Here is a 12,103-nt window from a genome sequence, read left to right as displayed (position 1 = left end):
CTGTACTTCCTTATTCTTTTTTCCCCCACTTACTTGGTTTTCTATGACTTTTGACAACTTGTTTTCAGTTTTCTAGATCACAAGACACCTAGACTCACCAGGTATTCTTTTTTACCTTTTTTTTTTTTTAAAGGTTTATTTATTTGACAGAGAGAGAGACAGCCAGCAAGAGAGGGAACACAAGCAGGGGGAGTGGGAGAGGAAGAAGCAGGCTCCCAGTGGAGGAGCCTGATGTGGGGCTCGATCCCAGAACACCAGGATCACGCTCTGAGCCGAAGGCAGACATTTAATGACTGAGCCACTCAGGCGCCCCTCACCAGGTATTCTATCAATCCATCTTTCTGAAAAACATCTCTGCTAGAGCCATGTGACACCCTTTCAATGAAACCAGCTGTCTTGCAGTCCTGGTGCACAGCTATCATCTCGGGATCTCCGTTCACCATTATCCTGAAGTTACTTTGGCTTCTTGCATGTGCCAGATCTCCTGCTTTCTACACTCAGATCTTCTTCTTCTTCCTGGGTTTATGCCTTCTTTTTGGCGAAAAATAGTTCATCCTCTAGTAACTATCTAAGAAATGGTACATGAGATGGCATTTTTGAAGACTCCCTCCTATTTGACTGATACTTTGGTTGAATACAGAATATTGGATTTGTAATAATTTCCCTTCAGAATTTAACATCTTTGTGTCAATGCCTTCCAGTTCTGCTGCTGAAAAGTCTAAAGTCTTTATACTCTTGATCCTTTGTATGTGAGTATTTTCCAAGAACAGCAAGAAGGCCAGGATTGTTAGAACAAAATGAGCAAAGGAGAAGAGTGGGGTAGAGGGGGGACAGATCATGGAGGGCTATGTAAATTTTGGTGTTTTTTTTTTCCACTAAGTTTTGTGCAGAGCTACGGTAGGATTTTGAGGGAAGGAGAACATTACCTGATATATCGAAAATAGATCACTTCAGCTGCTGTAGTGAGAACTAAACTTGAGAAAGTGGGGCATGACAGGAGGGTAGAAGCAAGGAGACTCATAAGGAGGCTAATTTCAATAATCCAGGCAAGAGCTGTACAATGACTAGACCAGGATGTTGCACTGGAAGTGTGAGAAATGTCTGGATTCTGGATATATTTTCAAGGTTAAGCCAAAAGGATTTGTTTCTGCATTAGCTATGAGATTGAAAGAGTAAAAATTGACACAAAAGGTATTGCCTAAGCAACCAGAGTAATGCAATGAATAGAGAAGACAAGGAAGTTTAAGCTTCAGGGCAAGACAAAGTTTGGTAATGCATACACTGAATGTAAGATGTCTACTACTTATCTAAATGGAGATGCTGCATCATCACTTGGACATATAAAATTCTGGAATTTGGGAGCAAGCAGCATCTTGGCTGCTCTTGTTCTACGGCACGACTTTGGCTCTTTTCTTGTTTTGGCACTTACCCTTCTACCCTCCCTTTGATCCTATTCATTTTCTGTGCCAGGTTCTCCATGTGAGCCACATAATATCCTTTTAATATGTATTTTTCTGCTTTTATCAGCCAGACCTTCTATAATCTATAATAAAGAACCTTAACTGTTACTAAATTAGGAAAAGAAGTTACTTTTAAATTGTGAATGAATAGAACTTTATTAAAATAAAAAGGAAATAATGATAAAATCTTAACTCCTCCTAAGCTGAATATATTCCTTGGCAAAGCCCATCTATTTCCACAGAACATACAAGAAAATCCAACTTGATTATATGAGGTAAAAAAAAATAACAAAAATTCCAAACTAGTACCTAAAATTAATGAGATGCTACTCTATTGCAAGAATGAATTCAATGTCCATTTTTAGTAAGATGAGAATAAGTTTCTGCTCTATCGTCATATTGCAATACATTATTATCATACCCATGAGTTTCCTGAACATGCAGAAATCTAAATCCTGATTGGTTATAACTAATACAGAAAAATTATATCCTTTTTTTTTTTTTTTTAAAGATTTTATTCATTTATGTGACAGAGAGACAGCCAGCGAGAGAGGGAACACAGCAGGGGAGACGGAGAGGAAGAAGCAGGCTCCCAGCCGAGGAGCCCGATGTGGGACTCGATCCCGGAACCCCGGGATCACGCCCTGAGCCGAAGGCAGTCGCTTTAACGACTGCGCTACCCAGGCGCCCCTGAAAAATTATATCCTTGGATAAACTTTTTAAAATATAGCTGGGGAGTTAGACTTTCACAGGGTAATAAGATAAAAGGTACTAAAAAGTACAAGAGTAGAAGATAATGAATGAGTGAGAAGTAGAAAAGCATAGTATTTATAAGCTGACAATATTTAAATAAAAAAAGATAGCTTTTGTTAAATAACCTTTTTCTGATTATAAGATACATTATCATAGAAAATAAAGAAAACCATAAAAAAAGTCTCACCTTATAACCTACAATCCAGAGATAAACACTGTTAACATTAGAGACATAGTTTCTTCAAGTCTTTTTTTTCCTGTGCACACATACATATGGTGTGTGTGGGTACAGAAAAACAAGACCATACTAAAGGCCATTTCTGTATCTTGCTTTTTATCCATTTCGTATATGAATTTCCCTTATGTTATTATATATTCTTTAAAGACATAGTTATTTTAAACATCTGTATAAGATTCCATCATATGAACATACCATGATATAACCACTGCCCTACTGGTAGGTAACTGGGTTTGTTTATAACTATTCACTACTAAAAATAATGCTACAATAAAGAGTATTACACATTACTGAATGTAGAGAAGCTAGACCTTATTTCTGAATTTTTGAAATTAGAGATCTTATTTCAAAAGACACTCTTTCAGAAAAAAAAGTTTTTAGAAAGCACTTAATAGCTACAAGGTAGATATGGCCCCAAAATGCTGCTTGATTTGGAGTTTAAATAAAAGAAGAAATAAAAATTATAAAGTATAATTCAAATCAAACAAATGTCTATCAAGCCTAATCAGCAAGTTTCCCTATTGCATCAAGTGAGTTTCTCCTCCCTTCTGGCATCTTCAATTCTGCTATTAGCATGTTATACACCACTGGATCATCCATCCAGGATCACCCACCGGTGATTGATACTGCGTGAAATACCCAGCACAGACTAAAAACTGTAGCCTTTTAAAGGTTTGTAAAATCTAAAATCTATGTTCACATAAAGTACTTTCCACTAGGATTGCTATACAATGTTCCATCAGGCATGAATGTATGCATTAAAGACAAAACAAAACAAAAGCTAAATACGGTTTTCCTGACAGTCTACTAAAGAGGATAGAAAGGTACAAGGAATCATAAAAAGTAGGGCTTAGCTTTAGCCATCTCTAAAAAAAAAAAAAGCAGCAGAGCTAAGAGAAAAAAAGATGGATGCTATGTTAAATATAAAAATACTGTACTAAGAAAAAAAGAGGTAGTAATTCTTATTAAAAACTGATCTCCTGGGAAAATTTACCAGTTAAATACAAGTCTATTTTTCTGTTCCTAGTATCACAGTAACTTGAAAAAAAAAAATTGCCTTATGTTTAAATTTAGACAAAAACTATCAGCTATTTAATGTCATAAATAGGAGAAAATATTTTAAATACTCTTCAGACTCATCTATTTTTATATCAAGTTATCAGAGATATTGCCATTTTCTCTATAGCCACAAGTCTAATTTATAAGTTCTTATTTTATTGATTTCCCTCCAAGACATTCTTTAGGATCATAAATCCCAGCATATGCTGACTCTAAGAGGAATATCATTCACAAGAAACACACTTCTGATCACTATATATATAGACACTGAGTCAGGAGAAAACCTGCTTATTAACCACCAAAAATTCAAATATTTAAGCAAATGTTTATTTCTGGTTTTACTAACTGGTCTATGATAACATACTTCTATACAAGAGTATTCTAGAACAATAAAATGTTCTATAAAATGATAATATATCTTATTGTTAATAGTTAATTTCTTCTTTCGCACATAAAAAGTATGAAGTATAATACATAAAAAGTCCTGTATTTAGGGGTGCCTGTGTGGCACAGCGGTTGAGCGTCTGCCTTCGGCTCAGGGCATGATCCCGGCGTTATGGGATCGAGCCCCACATCAGGCTCCTCTGCTGTGAGCCTGCTTCTTCCTCTCCCACTCCCCCTGCTTGTGTTCCCTCTCTCGCTGGCTGTCTCTATCTCTGTTGAATGAATAAATAAATAAAAATCTTTAAAAAAAAAAAAAAAAGTTCTGTATTTAAGATTCTAGAGACTTAGAAGTCTCAAAAACCTTATAAATTCAAATCTCACAACAATCAATTCAGTGAGACCATCTAAAACCTGTTGTTCAGAAACCTGCCTCCGTAGAATAATTGATTTGGATTTGGGAATGCTTTATAGAGAGATTTTTATTGTCTTGTCATTTGTTAGAGTAGGATCTGAACCATGTAACAACAGGAACTGTGACTTCATAGCAATTTATCAGGTAAACACACTCCATATAGCTAAAGGCTATATTCCTTAATACAGAACAGAAAAGGCTATACACACGTGTTACTTACCTACGATGGTGGTATCAGCAACATAAATCTACCATAAATAGATAACAATTTGTTTCTATCTCTAATAAAAGAATTGCTGGCAGGGACTTTGACAATTATGACTTAAACCACTGTGGAATTTCAATTATGAAATAATTTTAGTGACCATCAGATGAAAATTCTCAAATAACCAACATTCCCACAAAAATAGGACAGAAGGAGTACAGTTCAATTCTGAATAGAACTGTCCCAGTCATCTCACCAGATTGATCAGCCTTCTCATTGCATGCTCATGAGAGCAAACACATTCACAGGGATCGAATCCACCTTCTGCCATGATTGCCCAGCTTGATTTAACTCGGCTGCTTAACTAGGAGAAAGAGAAAAAAAATGTAAGACAATCACTGAGTGTTACTCTGTTGAGCTATGAAAATTCGTATTATTGTATAGACTCATAATAATTCTCTTAAACTAAGGATAGTTCATATTTATTGAAGACCTGTATTTATGAATTTATTACTAATTATATATGAATTAGGAATTATATAAATTACAAATCTATAGAAATGATTACCTACCCCTTCTACAAGCAGACTAATTTCCTACAATGTGAGTGTCTTCAGATGCTCTATCTTGGCTCTCCTGTGAAGCAGATGATCTAGAGTCCTAGTCTGCTTAATTACTTAATTCTTTAACTTCGTTAACTGTAGTACTGCTATAGACTGAATGCTTGTGTCCTCCTTAAAATTCATATTATTAAAAAGGAGACAGCAGGCCCCAAAATGGAGTCACTCATGCCAAAGCCCATGTCAGCAAACCAAGACCTAATACCCAATCTAACTGCAGTTTCAGCACCAAAAACTGTAGCCTTCAGCCAGTCAACACTAGTGAGATAATCCATCCATACGCCCCTTCCATTCCCCTTAGGAAGGTGACCTTGCCTAAAATAATATATTCTTTGCTAATAATTTCCTTTTTCCAACCCCTTTCTGCCTTTAAAAAACTTTCCTTTTCTACAGCTTGGTGGAGCTCCTTTCTATTTACTAGATGGGATGCTGCCCAACTCATGAATTGTTGAATAAAACCAATTTGATCTTTAAATTCACTGCTTAATTTTTGCTATTTAACAAATTTGGCGAAAGCGGCAGGATCAAGAGAGACTTCTGATAGCTTTGGGGATAACAAGAAACACAAATGTGGTACTCTATGAACTGTTCAAGTTCTCTTTCTTTCTAGCCACTTCTGGGGGCCATTGGGAATTGGGGGTTGCTGTCCGTTCTAAGCTCTGCTCTCTTTGTGCTGAACTCCTAAAATAACCAGCTTTTCAGTCCAAGGCTTCATGGGTCAGCTTGAGCTGACACACAGTTCCATGTGGAACCTGAGTCCCTACCTCTTGGTTCAGTCCACCACTCCCCAGTTGTTTAGAATACCCTTCCTCAGTTCCAGTCACAGTAGCCACTTCCTGGGATTTGGTGGTTTAGTCCTTTCCTCAGTTCCAACCTACAGTCCCCACTTACTAGAGTATGCTGGTTTAAGGCATGCTGAGAATTGGTGATGGTATGCAAGGCCTTCTCTTGGCCAGTCCACAGTAACACCTTTTGGTTGCTGCTGGTATGTTCAAATGCACATCTGTTTGTCTTATTTTGTGTAGATAAAGGGTTATAGCTAACAGAACCTCAGAATTAAAAAAAAAAAAAAAGCCACAAAAATCAGTGGGCACTGGCAGAACACTTAAGAGCTGTTAGAGTACCAATCACCCAACTCAAAAATTCCTGCATTAAGCAGGTCATTGAACAGGTTAGGTTGACACCAGGTCACCTGCCAACCTCAAGAAAATTTCTGTGCAATGAGTTACACTGTAACACTGTACAATTCCCAACCCTGAGGCACATCCCTTTGTATCAGCTCAGCCCTAGGACAACTAAAGTTGGGATCCTTAAACTCTAGAGAGTCTAGCATGCTTCCTTCTGGCACCCCTGCTTATTTTATGCCTAAGAACTATGGTCCAGAAGATACATTGACAAAAGTGGCAAAATCTTTCTAAGCTTTTTTGTGTCCTGACAACCTGGCTTGGTAACCATCAGATTGGCAGCCCCAAAATGTGGCCAGACAGAAATATGGATAATACCCCATTTACAGCTAGATCTGGCTGCACAGAAAAGGCTGGTTAAATTCTAATTGTGGCTAGGGTCCTACCAAACTGTTCTCAGAGGAGTTACAACCTAGAATTACAATGGCCATTATAAGAAATGTTCCAATTAGATAAGATCACTTAAGAAGTGCACTTAAAAGCAAGGCTTCCAAATCAAACAGAATGGGTTGCCTATTTTAATTGGTATGCAAGAGACTCCAAAAGTCTTCAAAATTCCAAAATAGCTTCATTAAAAGATTTGTTTTAAAAGGCTAGTGAAAAACTAAAGATGTAAAAGGTACCTAAAAGCAAAAAGCTTTAATTCTTATTGCTTCCCTCTATCTTCCTTTATTTGAGGACTCATTCTAGTACTCCTCTATCTGAGCTGCCTTTATGGACTACAAACAAAAGTCCACCAAGTTAATGACCTTACAGACCCCTCCCATACCTGACCTCAAAGGAGGGCTCCTCCCAAATGGAAGATTTTCTGGTAAACTGCTACATTATTCTCTTAAATAGCTAAGGGAAAACTAACATTAAAAAATCTTGCCAAATTCTGGTAAAAAAACAGTTACAGATGGGATCCCAGAAAAACTGGGAGAAGGTGACTAAGGATGAAAATTCTTACCAGAATCAGCTCTCCCAGATATGTCTGTAGGACCCCATAAAGAAAGGAAAAGAAGCTATCTTTTACACTGTCCTTGGGGATCCCTCTTACATTCAAGTGGGGTTATTCGATAGGGCCAGAAATGTTTGCTGTTTGTCCCAGGTGAAAACTGACAAGATACCTAAAAGAATTTTTAAGTAGCCCTGTGACTGGCGATTGGCTGGGTTGAAAGCTGATACACAGAGCCTGTTTAAAAATTTTTTTAGGCCTCCTCCCATAAGCTAAAATGAAACTTGGTACCCAGAAGGAAAGAAAAAAATCTTCTGAAGCCTTTGTAAAAGTATTCACTTAAAAAAAAAAAAGTAATTAGGGGCGCCTGGGTGGCGCAGTCGTTAAGCGTCTGCCTTCGGCTCAGGGTGTGATCCTGGCGTTATGGGATCAAGCCCCACATCAGGCTCCTCCGCTATGAGCCTGCTTCTTCCTCTCCCACTCCCCCTGCTTGTGTTCCCTCTCTCGCTGGCTGTCTCTCTCTGTCAAATAAATGAATAAATAAAATCTTTAAAAAAAAAAAAGTAATTAGATGGGTGGATCAACCTATGATGTCATTCAAATTTCAAACCCAATTCTTTGAGAAATTGAGAGCAACTGTCTACATTTTACAAATCTTGGCAAAATTAGAAATGCAGCTCTAGAGGCAATTCAAAGTTCACCTATTCCTTTTATTACCAATTCCAAAGCCTCTATTTATCTCAAAAGGCTTATTGACCTTGCAAAACTGAAGTCCTCAGAGGCACTTGCATTCTTCCCCTGTGCCTTTGAGATATAAATATTAAATCTTATCTAGACCATCCCAATTCCTAAGACTGAAAATAAAAGGGGTGGGGGGACTTTTTAAAATTCAAATTGCAAATAAGGCTCTCTTGTCTAAATTCTAGGCCAGAGCCTCAAGATTTTGTCTCTACAAATACAAATCCTTTTTTTTTTCTTTAGTAAACTCTACACCCAATGTGGGTTTGGAACTCATGACCTTAAGGATCAAGAGTCATATGCTCTTCCTACTGAGCCATCCAGGTGCTCCAACAAATACAAATCTTAAAAAGTCTTCTCCACGGGGGGTCTGGGTGGCTCAGTTGGTAGTGCATGCAACTCCTGATCTCCAGTTGTGAGTTCAAAGCCCATGTTGGGCGTAGATCTTACTTTAAAAAAGAACTGCTTAATTGGCTTAAAAATAAGGACTCTGTGGGACTCCCAGCTCAGGGGGGAGTCTGCTTCTCCTCTCCCACTCCCCCTCCTCCTGCTTGTGCTCTCTCTCTTTCTCTCTCAAATGAATATATAAAATCTTAAAAAAAAAAAAAAAGTTAAACATAGAATTATCAATGACCCAGAAGTGCCTGGGTGGCTCAGCCGGTTGAGTGCCCGACTCCCAATTTCAGCTCAAGTCATGATCTCAGGGTCATAGGATCAAGCCCCGCATCGGGCTCTGCACTCAGAATGGAGTCTGACTATCCCTCTCCCTCTGCCCACCCACCTCACTCGCATTCACACTCTATCTCCAAAATGAATAAAATCTTTAAAAAAAAGAAAGAATTATCAATGATGCAGCAATTCTACTTCTAGATATACACCCCAAAGATTTGAAAATGGACTCAGATACTCTTATGTTAATTACAACAGCATTATTCATGATAGCCAAAAGGTAGAAACAACCCACATGGCCATCAACCGATAAATGGAGAAACAAAATGTGGTATATGCATGCAATGGGATATTATTCAGCCATAAAAAGGAATGGAAATACAACACATGATTAGGCTGTGAAAACATTACGCTAAATGAAATAAGTCAGACACAAAAGGACAAATATTGTATGATTCCACTTCCATGAAATATCTAGAATAAGAAAATTCATACAGACAGAAAGTAGAATGCTTTCCAGAGGATGGGGAAGAAGGGAATGGAGAGCCATTGCTTAACGAATACAGAATTTCTGTTTGGGGTGATAAAAAAGTTTTGGAAATACATAGCAGTGATAATTGTACAACACTGTGAAGGTAATTATTGCAACTGAATTGTAAACTTGAAACAATGGTTAAAATAGCAAAATCTGGGGGAGCCTGGGTGGCTCAGTCGTTACATGTCTGCCTTCGGCTCAGGGCGTGATCCCAGGGTCCTAGGATCAAGCCCTGCATCAGGCTCCCTGCTCTGCTGGGAGCCTGCTTCTTCCTCTTCCACCCCCCTCTCCGGCTTGTGTCCGCTCTCTCGCTGGCTATCTCTCTGTCAAATAAATAAATAAAATCTTAAAAAAAAAAAAAAAGCAAAATCTGTTATATTATATATTATATATTTTACCCAATTAAAAAAACAACATTCTGGTCGTCTAGGACTAGAGGGCTTGGGAAGAAATGGGGACTAACTGCTAACTGGTACCTGCTTTCTTCTGGGGTTAAGAAAGTGTTCTAAAATTGATTATGGTGATGGTCACACAACTCCATGAATATACCAAAAACCACTCATTTTATACTTTGAATGATGCATCATACGGCATGTGAATTATGTCTCAAAAACGCTGTTTCTAAAAAAAAAAAAAAAAAAAAAAGTGGGGCATCTGGCTGGCTCAGTCGGAAGAGTGTGCACCTCTTGATCTTGGAGTCAGGAGTTCAAGCGTCATGTTGGGTGGAGAGATTAAATTATTTTTTTTTAAAAAAAGAAAAATGGTGCGCAGAGAACACATGCAGTTTCTAACTTACCTAGGGAATCAGGGAAGATTTTATCAAGAAGTTAACTTTGAGTTGAAAGTAGGAGGATATGCTGGAATACAACAGGGCAAGATAGAAGTAGAAGGTGTGAGGACTGGGGTCTGGAGGGCATTCCAGACACAAAAGGAATAGGAGTGTAAAGACCCTGGAGCAAGTAAAAGCATTGGCATTGTGGAGGAACTCAATGAAAGCCACAATACACTGGAATCCAGAACAAGAAGAGTCATTGGAAATGAGACCAGAGAGGTCAAGGGAATGGGCCACACTGGGTCTTCTAGGCCATGTTCAAGATTAGGTCTTCATCCAAATAGCAATGTGAAGCCTATAAAGGCTATGTTTAGAAAAGATCACCTTGGCTGCATTATGGAAAACTGATAGGAAGAAAGCTAGTCAATATATGAAGCCTAATCAAAATGGTCTTTCAATAGGTCAGAGATAATGGTGTCCTTTCTATCCTTTCTAGAATTATCTAGGTTTGATGAGAGCATATTAAATCACTGGGGGGAAGAGAAATTATTCCATAAATGATGTAGGGCACAGCTGGCTCCTCACCCTCATTCCTTACACCAAAACAAATTCTAGATGTGTTAGTGATTTAACTTTTTTTTTTAAATATTTTATTTATTTGTCAGAGAGAGAGCGAGCGAGCGCAAGCAGGGGAAGCGGCAGGCAAATGGAGAAGCAGACTCCCCACTGAGCAAGAAGCCGGATGCAGGGACTCAACCCCAGGACCCTGGGATCATGACCTGAGCAGAAGGCAGCTGCTTAATCGACTGAGCCACCCAGGCGTCCCAGTGATTTAACTTCTTAAAATAAAGGCACACCAAGAAACAGTCAACTAGGGGCGCCTGGGTGGCACAGCGGTTGGGCGTCTGCCTTCGGCTCAGGGCGTGATCCCAGCGTTATGGGATCGAGCCCCACGTCAGGCTCTTCTGCTATGAGCCTGCTTCTTCCTCTCCCACTCCCCCTGCTTGTTCCCTCTCTCACTGGCTGTCTCTATCTCTGTCGAATAAATAAATAAAATCTTAAAAAAAAAAAAAAAGAAACAGTCAACTAAAGCAACTAGAGCAATGGATCAGAATAGAATACCCACAAACTGACCCATGATTTTTAAGGGGAATTTAGGATATGATAAAGGTGCCACTTTCAACTATCAACTACTTAATAAATGGTAAGATAACCTTTTTTTTTTTAATTGAAGTATGATGCACACATAAAAGACTGGAAAAATATACATCCAACTTAGTAAGTGGTTAGCTCTAGGGAAAAGAATATAATTTTAAGACAGACTTTCACTTTTCAATTTTTAAACACTTTTTATAATGCATGTGTACTCATATATTAAGAATTTCAAAATACAGAAGCTTAATTTTTAAAAGTCACAAATGTATAACTACAAGAAGACTACTGGAATACTTGCAAAGCAACATAAATCAAAGAAACTATACAGGACCAATAAATTTGACAGCCAAAAATTATAAAAGTTTCTATAAACCAAAAATATATTGTAAAATAAAAAGACAAAGAACTTGGAAAAACACTTGCAACACATATCTGGTTAATTTCCTTAATTTACAGTGAACTCCAAAAAATCAATATAGAAATGGCAACCTTACAAAAAATGAGCAAAGATCATGTTCACAGGAAAATACAGAGCCAAAAAACAAAAAATATAAGAGGTGCAAATCCAATTAGCACTTTCATGTATCCAAAGATTGGTAAAAAGTAATTTATCTAGTTAACTTTGATATCCATATCCAAATAATCATGTAACATTGTTGTATAAAGATGTTCACTGTTTATGAAAGCAAAAAAATGATAAAGCAAAGTGTATATCCTTCATCCTTATGGTTCTAATTAAATAAATGATAGTATGAGTACATGAAATCCTACACAGCTGTTGAAAACAATGAGGCATGGGGCACCTGTGTGGCTTAGTCAGTTAAGTGTCTGACTTTGGTTCAGGTCATGGTCTTAGGGTCCTGGGACAGAGCCTCGCAGCTGACTCAGAGCTCAGCGGGCAGTCATCTTGTCCTTCTTCCTCTGTCCTTCCCCTCCTCGTGCTTGCTCTATCTCTCAAATAAATAAATAAAATCTTCAACAA

At 38.0% G+C, this 12,103-nt stretch overlaps 1 protein-coding gene across 5 annotated transcripts in view; it reads right to left on the bottom strand.

The window, feature by feature from the left end:
* The window catches only part of SMIM14 (small integral membrane protein 14), a 70,050-nt gene that overhangs the window by 35,420 nt on the left and 22,527 nt on the right, over positions 1–12,103 (bottom strand). For all 5 annotated transcript variants that reach the window (XM_019805885.2, XM_002925167.3, XM_034671931.1 and 2 more), the window contains one exon: positions 4,768–4,875. In XM_019805885.2, coding sequence (XP_019661444.1) covers positions 4,768–4,875 — 108 coding nt within the window. The remainder of the gene's footprint in view (positions 1–4,767; positions 4,876–12,103) is intronic.

Source organism: Ailuropoda melanoleuca, chromosome 11 (assembly GCF_002007445.2).
Source record: "Ailuropoda melanoleuca isolate Jingjing chromosome 11, ASM200744v2, whole genome shotgun sequence".
NCBI classification, from domain to species: Eukaryota; Metazoa; Chordata; class Mammalia; order Carnivora; family Ursidae; genus Ailuropoda; species Ailuropoda melanoleuca.
The sequence above is the reverse complement of the archived record's forward strand: the minus strand, read 5'-3'. Positions and strand labels throughout refer to the sequence as shown.